Genomic DNA, 27,847 nt, shown 5'->3' with positions numbered 1-27,847 from the left:
TACTTTCTCCCCACTCCCACCCTCCTCTAGCTGATCTCTCCACGCTTCAGGCTCTCTGCCTTTATTCCTGATGAAGGACCTTTGCCCGAAACGTTGATTTCGCTGCTCCTTGGATGCTGCCTGAACTACTGTGCTCTTCCAGCACCACAAATCCAGAATCTGTGAACTTCACCCCAGACTGTAACTTCCTTCCTCTGGCTAACTTTTGTGAGTACAACAGTCTGTTTCTCACCACTTTTTCCGTTTTTTGTTTCATTCTGGGGTTCAATTGTTAACTTGCAGCAACTGAAAGGAAAGAGTGAATCGGTGGTGGGGGGTGGGGGCGGCGGGGGGACAGACTCTGGAAAAGTTGATCCAGGTCTGTGTCTCAATTTGCAAACACATGGCAAATGCAGTGATACAAGGTATAGCCTTTGATGTTTAAAAAAACGCAGAGAGGAGGCGCATTGTTTAGATGGTGATATGTTGAGATGTGGTGAAAGTGAGATGATGGAGATCAGAGTTGAAAAGTGTGGCGCTGGAAAATCACAGCAGGTCAGTCAACAACTGAGGAGGAGGAGAGTCAATGTTTTGGGCATGAGCCCTTAATCAGGAATGAGGTGTGGATGGACAAAGGGCCTCAGCGTCCTCCTACACAGTCACTGCCAGTTGTCAGACAGGAGCAGCAAGCAATCAGCAAGGTAAGTGGGATATGAGCAAGAGGAATTGAGTTCAGAAGTGTGGATGTCTTCCTGCAGTTAGGCCGATCATTGAATGTATTCAAGGCTGAGTTCATTTGAGTTTGATGAACAAAGAAGTGGATGGGTGTTGGGGGAAGGTAAGAAAATGATTTTAAGACCAGTATAGAATAGTTACAGTCATACAGCACAGAAACAGACCATTAAGTCCAAGTAGTCCATGCTGACTGTGTTCTGAAACTAAACTAGTCCCACCTTCCAGTGTTTGGCCCAGACTCTCTGAACCTTTCCTATTACAATTGCAACAATTAAGAGGCATTTGTATGGATATATGAATAGGAAGGGTTTGGACATATATGGGCCGGGTGCTGGCAGGTGGGACGAGATTAGTTTGGGATATCTGGTCAGCATGGATGGGTTGGACCGAAGGGTCTGTTTCCATGCTGTACATCTCTATGTACTTATCCAAATGTCTTTTAAACACTGTAACTGTACCTGCATCCACCACCTCCTCTGGACATTGATACCACATGAGAACCATTCTCTGTCTTAAAATAAAAAGGTGCTCCTCGTGTCTTTTTAAAATATTTCTCCTCTCATCTTCAAAGTTTGCTCCCTAACCTTGAAACACCCATCCCAGGGAAAGAATACCTGCTGTTCACCTCAACGATACCCCTGAAGATTTTATAATCCTCTCTAAGGAAATCTCTCAACCTCCAATGCTGCAGTGAAAAATTCCCACCCTGTCCACCTAGATGCCGGTATATTTATATCCAGTTATGAACTGTTCAATGTTGTTGCCGACTGAAAGACCAAATTACCTATTCCTGCTCCCAATTCTCACACTCTGTGTCCAGGACAACAAGAGACCATATGACATAGGTGCAGAAATTAGGCCATTCAGCCCATCAGATCTACTCCACCATTCAATCAAAACTGATACGTTTCTCAACCCCATTTTGAAATTTTGACTTTGGAAAGGCAGATCAGGGAAGGATCTGCAAAGTTAATGGGAAGTGTTGTTGACCAAAGATACCTTGGAGTGCCTGTTCATAGTTTCTTGAAAGTGGAGTCACAGGTAGATAGGATAGTGAAGGAGGTGTTTGGTATGCTTGCCTTTATAGGTCAGTGCATTTCAATACAGATGTTGGGAGGTCATGTTGCCCCTGTACTGGACATTGATTCAGCCACTTTGGAATACTGCGTTCAGTTCTGGTTACCCTGCTACAGGAAAAGTGTTGTGAACCTTTGAAAGGGTTTGGCAAAGATTTACAAGGTTGGAGAGGTTGAGTTATAGGGAGAGGCTGAATAGGGCGGGGCTGTTTTCCCTGGAGCATTGGAGGCTGAGGGGTGACTTTATAGAAGTTCATACGGAACATGGATAGGGTGAAAGCCAAAAACATTTCCACATAGTAGGGAAGTCCAAAACTAGAGGGCATAGATTTGAGATGAGAGGGGAAAGATTTAAATGGAACCATATGGACAACTTTCTCACACAGAGAGTGATGCAAGCATGGAATGAGCTGCCAGAGGAAGTGGTGGAGGCTGGTATAATTACAGCATTTTAAATGGCATCTGGTAACAGGGTGAATTGAGAGGGATATAGGCTAAGTGCTGACAAATGAGGCTATGTTAATTTGGGATATCTGGTCAGCACAGACAATTTGGACTGAAGGAAAGCAGAAATGTCACTGTGAAGACTGGACTTTCAGAGCAGCTTCCAAAGATATTTTGTCCTTACTGGGAGTAGAGCTACAATGAAATCTTTCATTTGAGAGACGGCAACCTAGTAAGTGAGGACATCCAGGATTTTGACGGAATGTGGGAATTTGTTGCAATGTGGGGTTGAAGCGTTTTAAGTAAAGTATCCTGAGCGGGAAGCCCAGTGAAGGGTTTTGGTGTGTTTTTGTTTTAAACTGCTCATTTCTTTCAGCCCCCAACAATGTACTTCCAATGCTGTGCATCAGAAGGAGCGGTGAATCAGTAACTGGTATCATCAGAAGCCTAACGGTTTTCAGTACTGCAGGTATTGCATTGCTGCATCAGCATTGTAAAGGTTACTGGCAGCAGTGGGAGGTGTGGGCTGTATTCACTGGAAGCAGTTAGATAACACACATATGAGAGGGCAGGGTGGGACTTGTCTTTCAATTTGCAGAAGTTGGGAGGTTCTGGGAGCTGTGGTTCTGGGCAAACACAACTGCAGTAAATCATAGAAGCCCTACAGTGTGGAAGGAGGCCATTCAACCCATCAAGTCCACACTGACCCATCGAACAGCTTGCCACCCAGACCCACCCTATCTCGTCGTTTCTGCTGGTGGGTTAGACTAGGTAACAAGATTAGGGGTAGGTTTCAGGCAGAGGAGGAGGGACTACATTTCCTGGAGAGTGGTGAATCTATGGAATTCTTTGCCCAAGGAAGCAATAGAAGCAGGCATATTCAAGACACAGTTCGATGGGAGTTTGGATTGTAGGTGAATTTAGGATAGTCAGGATAATGCTGGTAAGAGGAGCTGAGATGATGGATAGATCAGCCATGATCTTAAAGAATGGCGGAGTAGGCTCGATGGGCCAAATGGCCTCTTTCTGCACTGCAGGGATTTTATGATTGCTTCATATGGTGTATATCTGATATTCGCTGTTGTACAAGCTGCATGGCTATGATTTTTCACCTTCTAATATAGTAATGGAATTACATCCTGTATTTCTTGTATTCATTTTTATTTAACAGGTCAGCAGGAAATCTTTCAGCAACTTTACTGGCTTTCTTTCCTGAAGCAGCCTTGACATTTCATTTTCATATCCTTCATTCAGCTCCATTTCCAGCACCTTTGTAGGAAGGTTGTTCCAGGTCATTGTCACCTAAATGAAGTTTTCCTCTTTATAAACTTAATGCTATCTGACTGAATGAGGGTTTTCAGGTTTCTGTGTCATGGATAATATATGTGTCATGGATAATATATGATCAGCAGGTATCTGGCAACCTAAGGAATTGTCACCGATGTTATGTTCATTTGACTGTACTGACCGTGACTTATTTCGTGATTTTATTTGCAGGAAGACATGGGGAAAGAAATCTGAAACCAAAAGATACATCAGCTTCTGACAGAGCCACTTGATTCATTGGGACTTGAATATCAGCAGCCATTCCAGTCGAGAAGAAATGTTTGCTTTTGTCTGCTTGGACACTGGTGTGGCAGGAAGAATATTGATACACCCGAATGAGGGAAATTCAGTGCGGTGACTGTGAAAAGTACAGTACTTCACACCATTTACTCAGCTTGGAGGATCAAAGAGACCGTTCACTCGCTCTCTGTGCGGGAAGGGCTTCACCCACTCCTCCCACCTGCAGAGACATCAGTGAGTTCACCTCCCATCGCAGGGGGATTGAAGGAGCTTCGGCCGAGTGCCATTCTCGACTGCATTAATAACCCAGTTCTGGGGACTCCCGGGTTTGAATCTCACCATAGCAGATGGCGGATTTGGAGTTCAGTCAGAAATCTGGAGTTCAGAATCTCATTATGAAACCATTTTCGGGGAACAAACACCCCAATCTGATTCACTCATGATTAGGGGAGGAAACTGCCGTTGTGGGAAAGGATTCACTCAGTCGTCCCAGCTGCATCCTTTCCCTGGTCTGGCCTATATGTGACTCCAGACCACAGCAGTGTGGTTGACTCTTGACAGGCCATCTGCAAATGCGCGGGGGGAATCTTACTTGCATACAGGCTATGGGTTGCAATTGCTGAGTGAAGCAATACTTCCTCCAGGCTAAGGCTGCACCAAGGATCGAATTACAAAGGGACAACTCAGCTGACCAATAGAGAAGAAAGTGGGATGCAGGAGAGTGTGAGTGTGTGTGTGTGTGTTTCAATAAAAAGCTACTTTTTGTGCACCTTTTTACTGGGACGATCTGAAGCTGCAACAAAGTTGGGTCCCAACAAAAGTTACCTGAACTTACCGTCGGACTCAGACATTGAAGGCTATGAGATCCAACAGGTTTTTCTTTTAAAGCTGCTAATTTCTTTCAATCTCCGGCGGGAGGTTTCCAATGTCTTATATCAGAAGGAGCAGTCAATGTGTAGCTCGTATTATTAGAATTGTACATTTTTCAGGACTGATGGTTCATTGTTTCCTCAGCTTTGTAAAGTTTACTGGCAGCAGTGGGAGGGGTGGGCTGTTTTCACTGGAAACAAAGTTAAAATCCAGTTACAGTCCAACAGGTTTATTTGGAAGCACTAGCTTTCGGAGTGTTGCTCCTTCGTCAGGTAACTGTACAGCAGGATCATAAGACACAGAACTTGTAGCAAAATGATATATTGAACAAACCTCGACTGCTTTTAAGTGTTTCATCTTTAGAATGGGTTGCAGGTTTCAGTTCATTAGTATGTAAATCCCAAAACTTCTTTTAAGTCACAGTCTCGAGATAACTTCAGGATTTACGAAGAGGTGCCATCTCAGCTCAGACAATGCATGAAAGATGTGAGGTTCGAGTCTGTCTTTAGTCAGACTGATTCTGTTTCCAAAGTAGGAATTTATAAAATATTACATGGATTGACTGTCTGCAGATTGTGCACTTTTTGAGCAAAATAGAATGTATCTACAAACATAATTCTGCAAATGCAAATTCACCCCATAGTCTTATCTATGTGTGCATGCATGAGAGTGAGTGAGTGTGTGCATACGCATGAGTCTGGCTGAGAGAGTGTGTGTTTGCGTGTGTGCATGCTTGGTAAAGTGAGAGCTGCAGGAGTATTAGTCTGTGAGAGGATGTGTGTGTGGGTGAGAGTGTGGGTGGGTACATGTGTGTGCATCTGAGAGAGCACGTATATCTGAGAGAGTGCCTGCGTGAGTATGTGAGAATGTATGGCTGTGTGTGAGAGACAGAATGTGTACAGTGTAGTGGGGTCACCTGTAATGTAACATGAACCAAAGGTCCTGGTGCAGGCCAACCTCATGGGTTCCAAACTTGGCTATCAGTCTCTGCTTGGCCACTAGAAATGATTAAGCAGTTACACAATAGACACTGGAGAGGGCAGGGTGAGACTTGTCTTTCGATTTGCAAAAGGTGGAAGGTTCTGGATGATGTGATCCAGGGCAAACACATGTTGGAGGACCTTCAGCTCAGAGAGGTGGAGCTGGAAGACAGGTTGCTGACACGCTGGGAAGGCAAGGCGGAAAGTTAATCAGATGTTTTTTATTCCGGGAGATGGTCTTTCCCTCCGGACAGAGCCTTCTGATGGGATCAGTGGACAGGGTCAGTGGGGTGTGAGCCCGGGTCAGGCAGGTAAAGGTGATCTGAGAGAGGGCTGCAGGGGGGAGGAGCTAACTGTGCGGTGGGAGGAGCAAGAACAACGTTAGGGAGGGGAGGTAAGGGACAGAATAGTGACGGTGATTGCCTCCGTTCTCTGCAGTTGGCAGCAGAAGCACAGATGGTATCGGAATCTGGTGCCAGGATTCAGGAACCAGTGTGCTCTGGGCTGGAGAAGTGGGAAAGGGAGGTGCAATGGGTGTGGTCCAACGATGTCAGCAGGAGACAGCCTCTGCTGAGGGCGCATGAGAAGTTAAAAGCTGCAAAGACAAAGCAGAACCTCAAAGCAGTGGGTGGGATGGTGGCTCAGTGGTTAGCAATGCTGCTTAATAACGCCAGGAGCCTGGGTTTGATTCCATCCTTGGGTGACTGTCTGTGTGACGTTTGGCATGTTCCCCCCCTTGTGTCTGTGCTGGTTACCTCTGGGTGTTCTGGCTTCCTCCCACAGTCCAAAGATCTGCACTTTAGGGTGGATCAGCTGTGCTAAGATGTGCAGGTGAGCTTGCATCTTGGATGACCATGTTAGTTTCGGTTCCTTCATTTGTAAATCCCAGAACTTTTTTAAACTTACATTCTTAAGATAGCTTTTAACAATAGATGTCATCTCAGCTCAGATAATTGAAAGTGAGAAATTAAAGTCTGTCTGTGTCCCAATGTTAGGTCAGACTGATTCTATTTCTAAAGTGGGAGCTACAGAATCTTACATGGATTTATGCAGTTTTTTAGTAATTCGGAATAAATGGACTTCTGCAAGGAAGTGTACAAACAACTGACCAGGAACACGACAGGCAACTACCAGCTGATCTGACCAAAGAGCACAACTGTGAACTGACAGCATTCATCAAGACTTCTGATCCAATCCTTCCAGAAGCTCAGCACCCACGGACTAGTTGAATCCGTGGATGTGTCAGTACTCTACACCAGCATTCCTCACGATGATGGCATCACAGTAACAGCCTCAGTACTCAATACCAACAAATGCCAATCTCTGAGCACTGTCCTACAACTCATCCGCTTCATTCTCAACCACAACATTTTCACCTTTGGCAACCAGTTCTTCATCCAGACACATGGAACAGCCATGGGGACCAAACTTCCACCCCAGTATGCCAACAGTTTCAAGCACAGGTTCGAACAAGGCTTCTTTTCTGCACAGGACCTCCAACCAACACTATACACCAGATATATTGATGACATTTATTCCTCTGGACCCATGGTGAGGAGTCACTGAAACAACAATACTCTTTAGTATCTGTCTCATTTTTGAATATATGCAGCTCTATCAAGGATGGGTATCTCAGCACTTCTCTGTATCCGCAAACCACGGATAACCTGACAGTGCTACACTTCTCTCATGAAACATATTAAAACAGCCATCCCCTCTGGACAAGCCCTTCGCATACATAGGATCTGTTCAGGTGAGGAGGAACATGGCAGACACTTGGAAGTACACAAGCATGCTCTCATAAGAACGGGGTACAATGTTCAACTCATCAACTCCCAGTTCCAATGTGTCACAGCAAGAAACTGTAATGACTTCCTTTAGGAGACAGACACGAGCTGCAACCAAAATGGTACCCTTTGTTGTCCAGTACTTCTCAGGAGCCGAAACACCACGCCACATTCTTCACAGCCGGCAACACATTATAGATGAGGATGAGCACCTCGCCAAGACTTTCCCCACACCTCCACTTCTCGCCTTCAATCAACCGCCAAACTTTAAACAGATAATTGGTCTCAGAAAACTGCCTGGCCTTCAGGACAACACAATACAACTCTGTCACGGCAGATGATGAAAGACGTATCAGAATGTTGACACGATTACCACCATGACACGTGAGGACACCACCCACCATGAGTGCAGGAGGTACTCATGTGACTCAGCCAACATTTTTTATCTCATACGCTGCAGGCAACGATGCCCTGAGTCTTGGTATATTGGTGAGACCAAGCAGAGGCTACAGCAACAGATGAATGGACACTGCACAACAATCAACAGCCAGGAGTGTTCGCTCCCAGTCGGGGAACACTACAGCGGTCTGGGACATTCAGCCTTGGACCTTCAGGTGACCATCCTCCAAGGCAGACTTCAGGACAGGCAAAAATGCAAATTAGCCAAGCAGGGGCTGATAGCCAAGTTCGGTACCCATGGAGATGGCCTCAACTAGTACCTTGGGTTCATGTCACACTACAGGTGACCCTACTATACTATGCATTCTCTCTCTCTCTCTCTCTCTCTCTCTCTCTCACACACACACACACACACAAGCATGCATTCACACAAATACATGCTCCTCCAAACCAACACACTCACACAGACTCTCTCTCATACACATACGCTCTCTCAAATGCTCCCTCTCACACACACACACACCCTCTCACAGACTTATACCCCATTACACTCTCTCTCTCTCTCACTCACTCACACACACATACACACCCTATGACAGACTTATACCCCATTACACTCTCTCACACACACATGATCACACGGTTTCTCCTGCACACACACACACACACACATAAAAGTTTGTGGGTTGAATTTGTACTTGCAGAATCGCATTTTATTTTGCTCAAAAACTCATACACGTAAGATTCTCTAATACCACGATAGAAATAGAATCCGTCTGACCTAACATTGGGACACAGACAGACGTTAACTTAACACCTTCAATGCATTATCTGATTGAGATGACACCTATTGTTAAAAGCTATCTTGAGAACGTAACTTTTGAAAAGTTCTGGGATTTACATGTGAAGGAATCAAAACTAACATGGTCATTCTAAAAAATGGTAGAGGTAAGCTAAAGTTGTTTAATATTCCATTCCATGACATTGCAATCCTGTTGCTATAAAGTCTGTGTGTTATGATTCTGCTCCACAACCAACCGAAGAAGGAGCAGCGCTTCGAAAACTAGTGATTCCAAATAAACCTGTTGGGCTATAACCTGGCATTGTGTGATTTTTAACTTTGAAAATCTGCAGTAATGCCAACGTCTCCATACAGCGCATGCTACTCGGTGTCAGCAACGCACTGCGCATGTTCCACAGTGTCAGCAAGACATTACGCATGCTCACACAACAAGCGGAAACACTCCGTGACCTTGTTTTGATGGACCAATGAGAAGTTCTGGAGGACCGGATGGAGACTGGTCCTCCTGCCAATCACAGCAAACCCATCGTCTGGATGCGGAAGTAGGACAATTAACTTTTGAAGTTGCTGCTGCTGCTCCTCTCTCTATGAACGAAGATTGAGCTTCACCCCAACTGCAACTTCTTTCCTCTCTCCAACATCTGTGAGTACAGCACACTCTTTTCTCACCCCCTTCTCCATTCCGGGGTTGAGCTGTTGACTTGCAGGAACTGAAGGGAAACGAAGTGAATCCAGGGAGGGGACAGACTCTGGGAAAGTTAGTCCAGGTCTTTTTTCAATGGCAAATACAGGAGAATTGACATTTCAGGCTCGAGCCTTTCATCAGCAATGATGTGTGGATGAACAAAGGGGCCTCTGCGTCCTTCTAATCCAGTCAATGCAAGTTGTCAGACAGGTGCAGCAAGTAGTGAGCAAGGCAAGTGGTATATTAGTAAGAGGAATTGAGTTGAGAAGTGGGGACCCCTTCCTGCAGTTTGGTCGTAATTGAATATATCCAAGGCTGAGTTTATCTGATTTTTGAACAACAAAGATGTGATGGTTATGGGGGAGGCAAGACCAGTACAGGTCAGTTACAGAAACAGACCCTTCAGTCCAACTAGTCCATGCTGACTATGTTCTCAAACTAAACTGGACCCACCTGCCTGTGTTCAACCTATATCCCCCTGAACCTTTTATATTGGAGTCATAGAGATGTACAGCACAGAAACAGACCCTTCGGTCCATTTTCTCCATGCCTATCAGTTATCCTAATCTCATCTGTTTGCCAGCCCTGGGCCCCATAATCCCTCGAACCCCTTCTATTATAGACCAATCCAAATGCCATTTAAATTCTGTAATTATACCAGTCTCCACCACTTCCTCTGGCTGGTCATTTCATATATGCACTACTCTGTGTGAAAAGGCTCCCCTTAGAGCTCTTTTATGTCTTTCCCCGTTCGCCCAAAACCTTTAGTTCTGCACTCCCCCACCCCAGGGAGAAGACTTTGTTTATTTACCCTATCCATGCCTCTCATGATTTTACAAGCCTCTAAGGTCATCCCTCAGCCTCCGACGCTCCAGGGAAAACAGCCCCAGCCTATTCAGCCTCTCCCGAGAGCTAATTTTTTTCAAACCTGGCAGCATGCTGGTAAATCTTTTCTGAACCCTTTCAAGTTTCACACCGTCCTTCTGATGGGCAGGAGACCAGAGTTGCACACAATATTCCAAATGTGGCCTCACCAATGTCTTGTAGAGCTGCAAAATCACCTACCTCCCAACTCCTTTACTCAGTGCTGTAACCGATAAAGGAAAGCATACCAAATGCTGCCTTCACTGTCATATCTACCTGGGACTCTACCTTCAAGGAACTATGAACCTGCACTCCAGGTTTTGATCTGGGACTCCTTACAGAGACATGGCTTCAGGATGACAAGGATTGGATCCTAAATATTGAGGGGAGATGTGGCATTCAAGTCGAATGGGAAGCGAGGTAAAGGTAGAGGGTTGACACTGCTAATCAAAGCACTGATCACAGGGTAGTCTGGTGTCAGCTCGGATTTCAGGTCCTGGTTTCTTTGTCCTCTATTGATCTCACTGTTCCCACAGTTGTTGTCTGTTCTCAGCTCTGCTTCATTTCTGCTGAAGCTTTAACCTCCTTTGACACCTTCTGGAACAATAAATCATTCAGTCAATCAAAGTCCAATCCACAATCTCCCAGCCTGTAAACCATCCAGACAAAGAGTATCATACCAGAAAATATAACAAAATAAGTGAAAAGTTAGAATTAAATAGGTGCTTGTGTCTGTTCATTGGCAAGTAAACTAGAAATAGGGGTCTGCCAGGATTCTTATAGTGCCCTGATTGAAGAATTCTCTCTCCCTTACATCTAAGTATTAGTACCCAGCTATGATTTATAACAATATTTACATCAACAGAAATAACGCATCTGTTATGCAATAGACATAGAGATATACAGTATGGAACTAGACTTTTTCTCTCTCTCGTGTGTGCGCGCGCGCACACACAAACACACCGAGGTCTATGGGGTGAATTTGTATTTGCACATACCATCTATTTTGCTCAAAAAATGCACAATCTGCAGGCAGACAATACATGGAATATTTTATAAATTCCACTTTGGAAATAGAACCAGTCTGACTCAAAAACTGGGATACAGACAGACTCTGGCCTCACACCTTTAATGCATTGTCTGAGCTGAGTTGTCATCTTTTCTTATAAAACCTTAAGTTATCTTGAGCCTTAGAAGAAGTTCTGGGATTTACATATTAATGACACCAGCAACTCATTCTAAAAGATGAAAGACTTTACAATCCAGGTTTCTTCAATGTATCATTTCAGTGGCATGACTCTGTAATGTTTTGCTGTAAACTCAGTGTCTTATGATCTTATACTCCACAACAACCTGATGAAGGAGCAGTGCTCCGAAAGCTAGTGCTTCCAAATAAACCTGTTGGACTGGCGTCATGTGATTTTTATCTTTGCCCAGGTGAGGGTGGGTTGGCCCTGCTAAATTACCCATGGTGCTCAGGGTTTTACAGGTGTGGGAGAATTGTTAGAAGCGATTTGATTCCACCTTCTCATGACTGTCTGTGTGAAATTTGGTATGTTCTCCCTCTTCTGTCTGCGCGGGTTACATCTGGGTGCTCCGGTTTCCTCCCACAGTCCAAGGATCTGCAGTTTCGGATGGATCGGCTGTGCTAAAGTGTCCAGGGATGTGCAGGTTAGAGTGGGTTAGCCATGGGGAACTGCAGGGCTGTAGGGTAAGTGGATGAGTCTGGGTGGGATGCTGTGTGGAAGGTCGGTGTGAATTTGATAGGTGAAATGGCCTGCAGGGATTATATAAATCTTCTGCTTTAGCCATATGTGGATTGAGAAATGATTGCTGTGGGAGGAGTAGGTTCCAGTTCATGGGACACTGCCCCAGTCCTGGGGAAGGTGGGAATTGTGCTGTCTCTCTCCCCACCCACTGCCCCCAACCATTCTCTCTCATCCCGTAACTCTCTGCCCCCCATTTTCTCTCTCTCCCCTTCATTCTATTCCTCCACCCTTTGACCCCCAAGTCTTTCCTTTCCGCCCCCACCACCCTCTGTTCCCCCCAGTCTCTCAATGGCCCCACACTCTGTCACCCTGTCCATTCTGTATCTCTTCCAACTCCCACTAAACTTTCTCATGCCTCGAACTCTCTTTGATCGCTGTATCAAGCTCTTCTCAGAAGAGAGAGAGAAAATGGTTGGTGATGACACTGCCTGGGAGATGGGGGTGCACGAGAAATGGCTGATCTTTCAAATTGAGAATAGCTAAAATAATATATTCAGAAATAGCATTAAAGTTTGAACGCATGTTCAATTTTATATTAAGACAAAGCTGCAGCCATCTTTCTCAAACTTGCATTGAACTATGTGCAGTTGAGGACAGGCTGTTCGGGATGAATGAGGCTTTTGCCTAAAATGTCAACTTTCCTGCTCCTCGGATGTTGCCTGACCTGCTGTGCTTTTCCAGCACCACATTCTTGACTCTAATATCCAGCATCTGCAGTACTCACTTTCTCCTGTTAGGGGTGAATGGCCGAACCCTAGTCTTGAAAAATTGGTTCTCTTAGAAGGTGTAGAGGTGTATTCTACCTTCAAGAGAATTGAAAAGCGAGCAGAACCACCTGACGTAGCACCAAGCGTTGTGAACAAGGTAACAATTTAACATTTGGTCAAACAGCTCAGCTGGGTTGCCTGGAGACAAAAACATACTCAATTTTGGCCAATCGATTTAAATCTTGCCCCAAAATACTGAATTCCAATCAAATTTGAATTTAGTATTTTGAGAATATTGGTTAGCACTGCTGCCTCACACCACCAGGGTCGATTCCAGCCTTGGGTGACTGACTGTGTGGAGTTTGCACATTCTCCCCGTGTCTGCGTGGGTTTGCTCTGGGTGCTCCAGTTTCCTCCCACAGTCCAAAGATGTGCAGGTCAGGTGAAGTGACTATGCTATATTGCCCGTAGTGTTAGGTGCATTCGTCAGAGGGAAATGGGTCTGGGTGAGTTGCTCTTCGGAGGCTCGGTGTGGACTGGTTGGGCCGAAGGGCCTGGTTCCGCACAGTAGGGAATTTAATCTAATCTAATATTAACACCAATGAAATGATTTGATGCTTTGGAGTACAAAATCAAAAAAAAAGTTGAACAGTTACAGGAGAACTGCCAAAAGACCAACAAATGTAGGCTGCTAGTGAGAACTCTGAGAGGTACCTGTCCAGAGAAGGAGTCTGCACAGAGAAAAAACATCGACACCGACCTGGAGAGCAAATCTACAGAAGAAGGTACAAAGAGAAGATTTAACAGCTGGCTGGTCTTGAAGTTTGAATCTTTCGGTAAATCTTAATCAGGGGTTTTTATTCGACTGGTATTATACAGGGGAAGGTAGAAGATAGGTTAGAGAAAGGAGTTGTAAATTGTTGTTAATTAATTATTCTCCGTTAGACGTTAATAAATAAAGTTGTTAATTTTAACTTTAAATACTGACCTTTGGGAATAGTTTCTTGGTTCTTGAATTTTCACAGATTACCACATGGGTTAAACCTTCTCTCTGTTGCTGGTTTAAATTAGGTGGGGGAGGTTGCACCCAGTGTTGTAAAATTTGAGGGCTTTTGTCCGAGATTTGAACTAGTTTAGACAGATTTGAATAGATTTGGCAGTACGAAAAATCCCAGCAGATTTAAACACTTGCAAGTTAGAGTCCGAGATCATTAAATAAAACTTTAAATAGTGACTTTTAGAAACAGTTCCTTACCTCTTGAATTTTCATATTATCACATGGGGTAAATCTTTTTTGGGTTTAAATTAGTGGGGGGTGCAGTCCGTGTCATAACAGTTCTGACGATGTAGAAATAGAGTAGTGGAACATGGAAACAAACTGTTTGTTCCGTGCCTGTCGGATATCCTAAATTAATCTTGGCCCATTTGCCAGCTCTTGGCCCATATCCCTCCAAACCTTCCTGTTCATATACCATCCAGATTTGAATATTGTAATTGTACCAGCCTCCACCACTTCCTCTGGGAGCTCATTCAATCCACGCACCACCCGCTGCGTAAAATAGTTGCCCTTTAGGTCCCTTTTTATCCTTTCCCCTCCCACCCTAATATAAATCAATTGCTGCTTTTTCTGAACAGGCTCAGTGGCTGGCATTGCTGTCTTATAGCGCCAGGGACCCTGGTTTGATCCCAGTCTTGGGCAACTGTCTGAGTGGAGTTTGCACATTCTCCCTGTGTCTGCGTGGGATTCCTTTGGTGCTCGGTTTCTCCCCACAATCCAAAGATGTGCAGGTTTGGAGAGGGCACTTAAGGGGAATTAACTTTCACACTTTTTTTCTACTCCTTAGGTCCCTTTTAAATCTTTCCCCTCTCACCTTCAACCTATGCCCTCCAGTTTGGGAGTCCCCTACCCTGAGGAAAAGATGAGTCGTCAAATAAAATGCAAAAGGAATAAAATGTGGAGCCGCAGGATAAATATAAAATGTCGCTCCAGCCTTTCTTGTCTCCGATTGTCATTTGGGCACAAAACCTGTCGGTAACACCAGCAACTTCACAGAGCATCTTGCGCATGCTCCTCGGTGACAACGCACACTGCGCATGTTCGCCGGTGTCAGCAAAACCTGCGCGTGCTCCTGGCTGTCCGCGGAAATTGCGCGTGATCTATTGTTGGGCCAATAGGAAGCCCTGGAGGACCGGAAGGAGCGCGGTCCTCCTACTAATCAGAAACACCTTTATTGTGTGTGTCTCTCTCTTCATCTCAATTTATGGAGGGGACAGATTCTGGAAAAGTTTGGCCAGGTCTGTGTCTCAGTTGGCAAACTCATGGAAAATGCAGTACCACGATGTGAAGTGATAGCATTCCCTGTGGGGGGTGGGGAGGTGTGGTGAAAGGGTTAAAATTGTGTTCCAATACATGTGTGAATCTAACCGAAAATGGAAGGTGTCGCTTAGTCCCGTGTGAATCTTATTACACACCTTCCCGTGTGAATCTTCTTATCTGTATGTGACCAGAATGGAATGTGTTTTTCAGCCTTGCTCTGCTGTTCACATGAATGTTTAGATCTCGAAAAGAGTATATCAGCTGGAAAAGTCTCCAGTTCGGTAGAGTCTGCTCCGGGGTTGCGTTTAACCGCCGAGCGTGGGTTGTTGGCAACCGCTCTACGAGAACTGACGGCTCCCAGTTCCGGTAACACGTAGAGTGAGTATAAACCAGACCCGTTGTAAGTACGAGACCTGGTTGTGGCGACGCTGCGGGGAATAAAACACTTATATTCTAGCAGACTCGCCTCTTGGCTGTTTGTTCTGTGTCAGACTACTTTCCTGCGAGCCTGGTCCTTGACCTTGAGAATTTTTTAAAACATTTTGGCGTAGTCGGCAGGATCAATCGCAATTGAGGAAAGATTTTGATACAGAACAATGTTTTGGAAAAAGGCTAAGAAACCAGAGGAACAAACTGTGGAGGTCCCGACCGTCCCGGGATGGCATGGACCGTGGCATGGCGTGGCAGTTTGTTTGAGAAATGGTGGGGGGCGACCGGAGAACTGGGAGGCCGAGGGCGTAGGAACCCCAGGGTCGCTGCTGTCCACCCTTGAGAGGATCCCAGTCCTGCCGAAGAACCCCTTGCCTGGGGTACAGCGGAGGATGTGGGCCTGTGCGGCGGCTTGTAGACAACAGTCAGACAAGCGCCAAAAAGCTGAAGCAGAATTAGCCCTCCTGAAACATGAGCAGGGACTCAGTTCGGGAGATGCCTCTATGTTGAGGCAGGAAATTATGAAGTTAAAAGCTGAATTGACAGCATTAACTGAACTAGCAGGACGAACTATTATGTATCTGTCTGCTAAGAAACGGAAAGAGAAAAGGAAGGTCCCTCGAACCCCGGACCCAGTACAAGTACGGGCGTTTGTAGCCCAGTTAAATAACGGGGATCGGTGGGATATCGATCATTGGGATGGGAACATTTGGGGAGATTCAGATGATCAGTACGAAGAGGACCCACCCGTACTCCAAGCTAAACCAGTGGTTAGGAGAAAGCAGGTTCAGAGACGTCTCCCAGTGCAACGGGAGGTAATGTTAGATGAGGAAGGAAACCCTATACGGAATGAACAAGGGGAGGCAATTATGCATGAATTACCGCGGGCTCAGCCTCCTGCAGAATTCTCTGAATTAACGGAAGACTTCACTACCGATGAGGTGCTGTTTATCACCCAGAAAACCCGACGTAATCCTGGGGAGCCGTTAGAGCTATGGCTAATTCGGCTTCTCGAGGAAGGGGGGCAACAAGTGCAGGTAGACTATCAGGATGCTCCCAAGTTTGGTGGATTAGCAAAGGATGCTGCCATAGACCTGGGGTACCGCAGACAAGCCAAGGATATGGTAATAGATCGCAGTATGGGGACCTTATTTGGGATGTATGCCAGGGCAGTGGCCGAACAGTATCCCTTCCCATCCGATTGGCCCCCCTTGGAAGGAACTTGGACAACAATTAAGGAAGGGGTTCAGAGGCTAACCCGTTTGTGTGTGCGGGATGCCCTGTTGCTGGGAGTGCTGGACGAGGTAGATAACACAAATGTTAGTAGACAGACTAGAGACCACCTAGTGAAGACTGCCCCCCCCCATTATAAACCACTGTTATTAACCATAATGTTGAGTGGACGGGGAGAAACCCTAGGAGATGCCCGTAGTATGATGAGGGAGATGGGTGGTTTGGGGGATTGGGGACCCACAACCCGTGCTTCTCAGGGGGGCACGGAGGGGCGTCGCCCTGAGGCTCGGGCAGGGGGAAAAGTAAACCCTAATCAAGGAAGTAACCAAGGCCCCTCACGGCGTGCTTTGTGGCAAGCTTTGATACAGGCGCAGGTCCCAGCATCGGAGATTGATGGCCTACCTACACCGGAATTAAAAGACTTATGCAGACGAAAGGGACTGAAGGTGTCCCGGGTAGAGACGGAGTCCCGACCCACTATGGAAGACCTAGTGGAATTACTAACACAAAAATGTCAGACACGGGGTCCGGTTGTTAATGAGCCTCGAAGGGGTAGAACTTCCACTTCCCAGCGGTGGGAATCCTCGGAGGACGAGGAGGAGGAGGAGGTACGGCCTCCCCTCCGAGAGTGTTATAAAGTGGATAGGCGTGGCCGGAAACCTAGTAAGAAAGGCAAGAACAAAGAAGGGCGAGGCAAACGTCTTTACCCAGTGCTGTCTGGGGAAGATGAATGGGAGGAACAATAGGAATCGGGCCAAGCCCCAAGGGTTTGCCCACGAACGAGCCAATGGTCAGCAGACGACATTCGACCTCATGTATCATTGACTATCTATTGGCGCAAATCCGTCCAAACCGTTATGGCTCTAGTGGACACAGGGGCGGAGGCCACCTTAATCTATGGGACGCCCCATAAGTTTAAAGGAACCCCAGTCACGCTGGTTGGGCTGGGAGATAATCTGATTGAAGGAAAAACAGTACAATTGCCCCTAAAGATAGGTACAATGCCCATTAAAACTTATTCAATTATCATTACACCAGTTAGAGAATGGATCCTGGGAATGGACATTCTGGCCGGTTTAACACTTCACCTCCAACAAGGGAAGTTTGAATTTGGAATCACGAAAATGGCTTTGCGCTGTAGGACGGTGTTAGTGGGAAAGGTTAAAATGGACCCCTTCCCCATCCCGATCGCCGATCGCGTAATAAGTCTTAGACAGTATAGGATTCCCGGCGGACATAAAGAAATATCCGCCACAATTAAGGATTATTTGGAAGCGGGAGTGCTTAGGACATGCACCACGGCGTGGAATAACCCCTTATGGCCCGTACATAAAGCCGATGGGTCATGGCGGATGACGGTAGATTATCGGCAACTAAACCGTCACACTCCGGCCTTGACGGCAGCGGTCCCGGATGCCGTCACTATTATAGGACGAATCCAACATCATCCAGGGGTGTGGTACGGAGTAATTGATTTGGCTAATGCCTTCTTCACAATTCCTATTCCCGAAGATAGGCAGGAACAGTTCGCATTCACTTGGGAGGGTAGACAATTCACGTTCACGCGATTGCCCCAAGGATATCTGCATAGCCCTACTATCTGCCACCGGATAGTTGCAGAACACTTGGCTGCCTTTAAAGTGCCTGACGAAGTGATGATCTCGCACTATATTGACGATATGATGATACAGGGGACAAGTCAGAAGCAGGTTCAGGAATTGCTGGACCAACTGGTTCAACATATGCGAGGATATGGGTGGGAGATCAACCCAGCCAAAATCCAGGGTCCCTCACAAACGGTAAAATTCTTAGGAATCGTGTGGAACAAGGGGGAAAGGGAAATCACTGCGAAAGCTAAAAATAAGATTCAGGTCTTTGCCGTCCCTCACACCCAGAAGGACGTGCAGCAATTTATTGGGTTATTCGGATTCTGGAGACAGCATATTCCCCATTTAGGACAAATTTTAAAACCTTTGTATCGAGTTACGAGGAAAAAGGCAGCGTTCGAATGGACGGAGGTCCATCAAACTGCATTTGAAATGGCCAAGCAAGCGATACAGCAAGCTGTATCCTTGGGAAAGATACAGTCAGGACCTGTAGAACTGCAAGTCTCAGCACAGGGGGATTATGCCAATTGGAGCTTATGGCAAAAACAGGGAAGAACCCGTAAGCCATTGGGATTTTGGTCCCGAAAATTACCCCCGGCAGGGGAACGGTATACCCCCTTTGAGAAACAGTTATTAGCATGCTACTGGGGCTTGGTGGAAACCGAAGCCCTGACCATTGGACATGAAGTGATCATGAGAACAGCTATCCCTATTCTTCCGTGGGTACTTAGTGACCCCACTACCCACCGAATAGGAACTGCCCAAGAGAGCAGCATCATTAAATGGAAATGGTATGTGTCGGAGAGAGTGCGGACTGGACAGAAAGGAGTGTCAGTCCTACATGAGCAAGTGGCGGAGGCCCCTGAGGAAGGGGAAAAACGGTTTGAGGTGATTGAATACAAGGAATCACCCGTTAAGATGGGAAAACGGTATGATGAACTGACCCCGGATGAACAAGCCACGGCTTGGTTCGTAGATGGGTCAGCCCAATGGAAAGCGGGACAGCGTAGATGGAAAGCTGCCGCCTTTAACCCAAAACAAGGCACTACCCTAGAAGAATTAGGGGAGGGAAAAAGTAGTCAGTGGGCAGAATTAAAAGCAGTGCATATGGTAGTCATGCAAGCAGGGGTCATGGGAGTTTGTTTGTTCTCTGACTCGTGGTCAGTGGTTAACGGCATGACACAATGGATGCCAACTTGGCAGGCCAATCAGTGGATGATCCAGAATAGGGAAGTATGGGGTAAACAGTTATGGGAAGATATATGGGAGAAAGCTCAATACCTGGTCATATCCATCACCCACGTAGATGCCCATACATCTCGAAATGATGTGGAAGCTCTACATAACCGATATGTGGATGGTATCGTCCGAACCATGATTGTGCAAAGGGGCACCTCAGTGGACCTAGCTAGATGGGCACACCTTAAGGCTGGGCACTGGGGAGTGCAAGGAACCTTGCAATGGGCTCGAGACCGAGGAATAGATCTTATGGTAGATGATGTTAAGACTGCAGTAAACCAGTGTGAGCAGTGTCAACATCAGCGGCAGGGAGTGCCCCAACACATGATGGGACATATCCATCGGGGGGATGGTCCGGGACAGAGCTGGCAAATGGACTTTGTGGGTCCCTTACCCTCCTCACAAGGATGTAACCACATATGTACAGCTGTGGACACTATGTCTGGGGTTTTGGTAGCCCATCCCTGTCGTCACAACAATCAACAGGCTACCTTGCGATGTTTAGATTTGATTGAACAATTTTATGGATTGCCCATACAGGTCCAGAGTGACAATGGCTCCCATTTCACAGGAAGGGTGGTAAAGCAGTGGTGTCACGATAACCACGTGGAATGGGTTTATCATGTACCCTATCACCCACAAGCTGCGGGACTTATAGAACGAATGAATGGGCTTCTGAAGTCCTCACTACGAAAAGCAGGAGGTTGCAATGACTTAACAGGTTGGAAGAAGCAACTAATTCGGGTGGTGAAACAAATTAATAACCGCCCATTAGGAAATGGGGTAACACCCTTGAATAGGATGATACGAGTATGTGATACCCCAAAGACTCAGCCTATTAAAATGTGGAAATTCGCTGAGGAAGCTGATATTCCCGTAAGGGCCACGCCGGCTTCGGCTGGACTGGACCTACGAGCACTAACTGCCCAGACTTTGATCCAACAGAAACCTACGGTGATTAAGACCGGATTAGGATTGATTTGTCCCCCTGGAACCTATGGGCATATCCTCCCGCGGTCGGGACTGTCACTAAAGGGGATTGATGTGATGGCAGGCGTAATTGACGCGGACTAACAAGGGGAGTTGGGGGTGGTCCTGGTCAACATCACTGCTGAACCTTACGTGATACAGAAGGGGGACAGAATAGCGCAATTGGTCATTAAACCATGTAACCTTACAACGGTGGAAGAGACGGGAGCTCCCGTTACGGTTACTGAGCGTGGGACGGGGGGATTTGGGTCTACTGACACTAAGGGGGCCAAGGTATGGGTGCGCCAGACAACCGGCCCCCCCAGGCCGGCCGAAATCATAGCACAGGGGAAGGACAGTCTGGTCACCATTATGTACCCCGGGGACCCGACCTGGGCAAACGTCCCGGCGAACCAGTGCTACTTACGTGAGACCTAAATAATGTTGTAATTGCTATGCACCCGCAGGCTGGCCCTCCGCCTTGAACATGGGGTGGTCATGGGGATTGCGACTCCTATTGGCGATGTTCGCGATCGGATGGCCACTCCAGGGCATTGGTATCACGGCCTGGACGCTGGTACCGGTCGCCCGCCATGAGGTGCGGTGGGAGGCCAGTAGCCAGCGACGGACGCAGGACAATTTTACATGTGAACCCGGTCAGCAGTGCGTTGTTCTGACTCTCACCAGCGACTGTCAATTGTACACGTGTGCACAGTGCTACATGCGCCGGGATGGGGAAAAATATGACATATCGTTCATACCGCCTAATTGCGCCCTGGTGGTAAATGCCCAAGTCAAGACGTGTTTGTGGGACCGACGCACCCAGACATGCGGGACAACGGGGACTCATTGGAGCGTCACAGCTCGGGGGGAAGATCTGTGGCTGCGCAATGCCACCGATATTCGGAATCGTCATCGATTCATGTGGTTAATAATGGTACTGCCCTCGACGAACGCCCCGTCTGAGGCGTTATTAAACCCCACGCGGGGCGGGCCAGCACCGAAGAGGGGTGCCACGGGGGGCGTGCGGTCGCATCGAACACAGATGGCCCGGGCGGTACTGCACACTGATGTTCATTGGCGGGTACAGTTGCCCCTCATACCCGAGTGTCATACCAAGAGGCGGCGACGAGCGTGGTACGACACCCTGCTGGGAGGCGCAGGAACTGTTATGGGTATCTCGAATGCCATTGACTCTGAGGTAACCCGTACTAAATTATCTAACACGGGACAGGCCACCTCACAAGGACTACATACTATTGGAAGGTGGATGCCATCCGTAATGATGACTCAAGGAGAGACAGCTGAAATAATGATACGATCTCTGCAATGGGAACTGGATGTCTGGGGTGCCACTCAGGAACTGTTTGAGAACATTACGGCTCAGTTAAATTGGACTGCCTGTCATATTCAAATGTTGCATGCTCAAATACAGAAAGAACGCTTTTTGCGTGTGGTAACATCCCCCAATGTACAAGCGTGGAGGGGAATATGGAATGTATCTGAGAAATTGTGGATGATAACCCATCCAGAACGAACATGGTGTAACGCAACTATGTGTAATGGATACTTTGTTACCATGAATGTAACCCACACTGTTACGGTCTGTCGATATTATGTATTACCAGTGATTACATCTTCTGGATATTATTTTCTGAAGACAAGGGGACAGTGGTTTAGCCCAGATACCAATATTACCTATGATCTGTCCGCTTGTGAACAGACTGATCAGGGGAAAACTTGCCTACTGATGGACAGGTATCGGGACCCTTGCTTGACTAAGGGAACGGCCCTGTGCGAATGGACTGTTGAAACTCCAAGGGACATGATGTGGCAGATTGGGCCACACACGCTCTGTGTGGCTACCAATAATCCACATCCTATGCTTCCCTCAGCACCGTTCTCGGGATGCCTCTCAAATGTCTATCAGTGGCACTGGCAGAATCAGACCTATCTGTTGGCCACTTATAGCAGTGCTCGCCACTTTACCAAGGTGCAGTGGAAAGTGCTGATGAATCCTTGGAACATTTCCCTGGATCGGTTTAAGCGAGCATTGGACCGATCCGAGGAGCTTAAGCAGATATTACGAAAGCATCAAACCAATGTCACCAAGGTTACGGTGTCTACCTTTATACATGGACAGGAGGTAGTACATGCTGCCCGTGTAGTGGACGTGGAGTCAGCTCATCATTGGTGGGACATATTGAGTGGTATGTCCTCCACTGCGGGGACATTCCTGTTCCCACCCTTGTCGATCCTGGTAGCGGTCCTGGTGATTTTAACATGCTGTAATGTCCTGACTTGCTTGTATATTTGGCGTGTACGTAGGCGCTTGTTAGAAAGAATACATATGGGCATAATGTAACACATGTATTGGGCCAAGCAGTGGAATGTGGTGTGTCCCAATACATGTGTGCTCATAATGTAACACATGTATTGGGCCAAGCAGTGGAATGTGGTGTAAAATTATGTCCCAATACATGTGTGAATCATAATGTAACACATGTATTGGGCCAAGCAGTGGAATGTGGTGAAAGGGTTAAAATTGTGTTCCAATACATGTGTGAATCTAACCGAAAATGGAAGGTGTCGCTTAGTCCCGTGTGAATCTTATTACACACCTTCCCGTGTGAATCTTCTTATCTGTATGTGACCAGAATGGAATGTGTTTTTCAGCCTTGCTCTGCTGTTCACATGAATGTTTAGATCTCGAAAAGAGTATATCAGCTGGAAAAGTCTCCAGTTCGGTAGAGTCTGCTCCGGGGTTGCGTTTAACCGCCGAGCGTGGGTTGTTGGCAACCGCTCTACGAGAACTGACGGCTCCCAGTTCCGGTAACACGTAGAGTGAGTATAAACCAGACCCGTTGTAAGTACGAGACCTGGTTGTGGCGACGCTGCGGGGAATAAAACACTTATATTCTAGCAGACTCGCCTCTTGGCTGTTTGTTCTGTGTCAGACTACTTTCCTGCGAGCCTGGTCCTTGACCTTGAGAATTTTTTAAAACAGGAGGGAAAGCAGAAAGGAGATGCATTGTTTAAATGGTGATATATTGGGATGTGGAGAAAGTGAGGACCGCAAATGTTGGAGATCAGAGTCAAAAAGTGTGGTGCTCGAAAAGCACAGCAGATGAGGCAGCATCCAAGGAGCAGGAGAGTCAGCATTACAGGCACGAGCCCTTCATCAGGAATGTGTATAAAGGGGCCTCAGCGTCCTTCCATACCAGTTAATGCCAGTTGTCCGATAGGTGCAGCAAGCAATGAGGAAGGCAAGTGGTATATTAGCAAGAGGAATTGAGTTCAGAACTGGGGATGTCTTCCTGCAGTTATGGGATCATTGAATATATTCAAGGCTGAGTTCATCTGATTTTGGAACAACAAAGAAGTGGACGTTTATGGGGGAAGGCAAGAAAATGGTTTTCACACCATTGCAGAACAGTTACCGAGTCAAACAGCACAGAAACAGTCCCTTCAGTCCAACTACTCCATGCTATGTTCTGAAACTAATCTAATCCCATCTGCCAGTGTTTGGCCTATATCCCTCTGTCACAAAGCTGGTCCTTTTTTCTAAAAGCTGGTCCTTCTTCTCAAGGATGCTGTGTCCTTGGTTTTTTTTCAGAGGGGTGGTAAAAAGACCCAAGCTCCGAAGCGACTGGTTTAGTACAGAGATGAAAAACGGTATTGAGAGGCATTTTTGGTTATGTGTGAACAGGTGAGACTTGAGGCCAAAGCTTTTATGTTTTAGAAGTGACCTCTACAATGAAAGGGGAGTGGTCAATCCTGAAAGCTGAAGTCTTGTTTGGGTGAGTTAAGCAGTGGGCTGTCTGGAGAAAGGCTGCTAATACTGTCTCCTTCTGCCCTTCTAACTTCAACTGTAAGCCTCTGTTTCAGTTTTACTTTGTTTAAGGGGTTTGTTTTTTTGGTACTGTTGTGTTCAAGCATTGCGAAGAGTGTGAAGAGTTTCTCCACAACTTGTACTGTACTTAATAAAGTTTGGTTGTTCACAGAAGTTGGCGTATTGCAGTGTAAGAAGCTCAAGCAAAAGAACTTAACAAAGGAACCTAAGGGATAATTCTTTCATGCAGAAAGTGGCATGTTTAAGGAAAGAGCTGTCAGAGGAAGTGGTGGGTGCTGGTACAATTATGACATTAAAAGGCATCTGGATGGGTATACGATTAGGAAGGATTTAGACGATTTTGGCCAGATGCTGGCAAATCAGCCGAGATTAGGTCAGGTTATCTAGTTGGCACGGATGAATTAGACCAAAGGGTCTGTTTCTGTGCTACATATCTTTATCAGTCTGGCTTGCCACTAACATTTGCCACATCTCTGGTGTCAGTGTCAATGCCTTGATGTCTCATTCTTAACCGGACTGGCAGTGATGATTTTTGTAATCTTTTCTTACAGACTATCTGAAGACAGAAGTTTCAAAGTCAACAGATAAAGGGCTCAAGTCCAAAATGTTGATTTTCCTGCTTATCTGATGCTGCTTGCTGTGCTGCGCTTTTCCAGCGACGCATTTTTTGACTCTGACTCTCCAGCGTCTCCATTCCTCACTTTCACGTCAATGTCTGACAGTCACTCAATCCATCAGGACCGCAACAATTTTCAACTATGATTCTGTGAGAAGGAGCAAAGCTTTCTTTTTGCTTCCTGTTTGAGTACGGGGAACTGGTTGAAAGACCCGACTGTTACAGCGCACTAAGTGTGGAGCCTGAAACAACTCTACTGCCTGGAAAGAAGAATTCACGGCGGGGTTGTACACGTGTGTGTGTGTGTGTGTGTGTGTGCAGCTGAAGCTTCGGCCATGGAGAAACCTGAGGCAACACTCCCCGTTGAGAAACCATGGAAGTGTGGCAACTGCGGGAAGGGCTTCCGTGTCCCATCTGTCCTGGCGGCTCATCAGTGCAATCACACTGGGAAGAGGCCGTTCTCCTGCCCCAAGCGGGCGAAGGGCTTTACTTGCTCCTGTGTCCTGCTGGCCCACCAGCATATACAGACTGGTGAGAGGACGTTTTACTGCTCTGTGTGCGGGAAAGGGTTCACTTGTGTGGACAACCTCCAGACCCACCAGCGAATCCATGCAGGAGAGAGGCTTTTCAGTTGCCACGAGTGCGGGAAAGCCTTTAGCAATTCCTCCGACCTGCTGAAGCACCGGCGAGTCCACACGGGGGAGAGGCCATTCAGCTGCCCAGAGTGCGGGAAGGCCTTCAGCGACTCCTCCAACCTGCTGAGGCACCGGCGGGTCCACACAGGGGAGAGGCCCTTCAGCTGCCCAGAGTGCGGGAAGGCCTTCAGCAATTCCTCCAACCTGCTGGCCCATCAGCAGGTCCACACGGGGGAGAGGCCCTTCAGCTGCCCAGAGTGCGGGAAGGCCTTCAGTAAATCCTCCAACCTGCTGGCCCATCAGCGGGTCCACACGGGGGAGAGGCCCTTCAGCTGCCCAGAGTGCGGGAAGGCCTTCAGCAATTCCTCCGACCTACTGAGACACCGGCGAATCCACACGGGGGAGAGGCCTTTCGCCTGCTCTGAGTGTGGTAAGGCCTTCAGCAATTCCTCTGACCTGTTGTCCCACCGGCGGGTCCACACCAGGGAAAGGCCATTCAGCTGCCCCGAGTGTGGAAAGGGGTTCACCCGCTCCTCCAAACTGCTGGCCCATCAATGGGTCCACACCGGGGAGAGGCCGTTTGCCTGCCCCGACTGCGGGCGGAGGTTCACATTGTCCTGCAACTTGCGGAGGCACCAGCGGGGGCACCAGTGCACCCAACAATCAGATTCCACCAGTGACGCTGCAGTGGGTCACCCCCAAGGCTGAACCTCTTGCCCATTCTGACAGTGGGTGCAGTGGGCTTTTTTTGTTTTGTGCTGGACTCACCATCCCCTCCCCGCCCCCACCCCCCCAAGCCCACCTACGTGGCTCAGGGGTGGTATGGTGACTCAGTGGTTAGTACCACTGCCTCACGATGCTGACCTGGGTTCAATCCCACCCTCGGGATGACAGTCTGTGTGTATCTTTCACGATGTCCCCCCCACATCTCTATGGGTTACTTCTGAGTGCTCCGGTTTCCTTCCCCTGGTCTAAAGGTGTACAGGTTAGGATGGATTGGCCCATCTAAATTGTCCCATAGTGTTCTGGGATGTGTAGGTGTGGTGCATTAGTCAGGGGTAAATGTAGAGGAATAGGAATAGGGGAATGGGTCTGGCTGGGTTACTCTGCGGAGGGCCAGTGTGGACTTGTTGGGCTAAAGGACCTGTTTCCATACTGTTGGGAATCTAATCTTTAAAAAAAAGAATTCCTCCAAGCGATACTGATAAAATATGCCGAGTTGGACAAAGTATCCCGTCAAGTTTGAGACAAACCCAGAGTTGAAGAAGTCGGAAGTCACACAACACCATGTTACAGTGCAACAAGTTTATTTGAAATACAAACTTTAAGAGCATTGCTCTTTCATGAGTGCTGCTCCTTCATCACTTCATCTGGTGCCATGTGACTTCTGACCTTGTCCACCCCAATTCAATACCAGCACCTCCGCATCAGAGTTGATGAATGAGATTGGAGTTTATTCGGCCTGATTTAGTAAGATGTTCATTTGGAAACTCAAAACTGTCAGACCGACAAAGAGACACGAATCATAGAGTCCCACAGCAGGAGACAGGCCCTTCGGCCCAACATGGTCCGTGCCAACCAAACTGTCCATCAACACTAAGCCCATTTCCTTGCACTTGGCCCATTTCCTTCCATACCTTTCCTATCCACTTATTTGTCCAAATGCCTTATAAATATTGTTAATGTACCCACCTCAACCACTTCCGCTGGCATTTCATTCCATATGTGTACCACCGTCTGCATAAAAATAAAAGTTGCCCCTCCCATTCCCTTTTATTCTTTTTCCTCTAACCTTAAACTGATGCCCTCTAGCTCTCACTTCCCCAACCCCGGGGTAAACGTCTGAGTGCATTCACCCTCTCCATGCCTCTCACAATCACTTCACTTCTCTAAGGGCCCCTGTCAGTCTCTAATGCTCTAAATAAAAATATCTTAGCTTGTCCAACCTCTCCCTTTTACACAGACCCTTGAGTCCTGGCAACATCCTTGTATATGTCTTCAGCACACTTCCAAGTTTAATAACATATTTGTTATAGACACTGCCCTGTCTACCTATTTTGTTGGAAATATAGGACCTAATCCAAACTGGATAATCTGGCTGATGGGACAGGAAACCACTTCCTTTCTTAAGAGAGAAGTCTCCTGGAGAGAACTGGCTGGCTGACTGATCTACTGACCCTCAGTGTCCCACTGCCCTCAGTTATCTGGAGGGGTGTCCACACATTTGCCTAAGGTGGTGCTTGAAACCTTTATCATCTTTGGGATGGATCCCCATTCATTCCGTGC

At 47.1% G+C, this 27,847-nt stretch overlaps 1 protein-coding gene across 2 annotated transcripts in view; it reads left to right on the top strand.

Annotated features, from left to right (window-relative positions):
- LOC148144394 (uncharacterized) overlaps window positions 1–27,266 on the top strand; it is a 121,084-nt gene extending 93,818 nt beyond the window's left edge. Inside the window, exons 1-2 of one of the 2 annotated variants that reach the window (XM_087974726.1) lie at window positions 8,881–9,281; window positions 24,862–27,266. In XM_087974726.1, coding sequence (XP_087830852.1) covers window positions 25,262–26,269 — 1,008 coding nt within the window. In that variant the 5' untranslated portion in view covers window positions 8,881–9,281; window positions 24,862–25,261 and the 3' untranslated portion in view covers window positions 26,270–27,266. Of the gene's footprint in view, window positions 1–8,880; window positions 9,282–24,861 lie in introns of those variants that run through there. The other variant, XM_087974727.1, reaches the window with a different exon arrangement.
- The last annotated feature ends 581 nt before the right edge of the window (window positions 27,267–27,847 follow it).

Source organism: Chiloscyllium plagiosum, unplaced genomic scaffold (assembly GCF_037043375.1).
Source record: "Chiloscyllium plagiosum isolate Xiang-an unplaced genomic scaffold, Cpla_swu_hap1 HiC_scaffold_27, whole genome shotgun sequence".
NCBI lineage: Eukaryota > Metazoa > Chordata > Chondrichthyes > Orectolobiformes > Hemiscylliidae > Chiloscyllium > Chiloscyllium plagiosum.
Note: the sequence above shows the minus strand (reverse complement) of the source record. Positions and strands in the feature narration are given on the sequence as shown.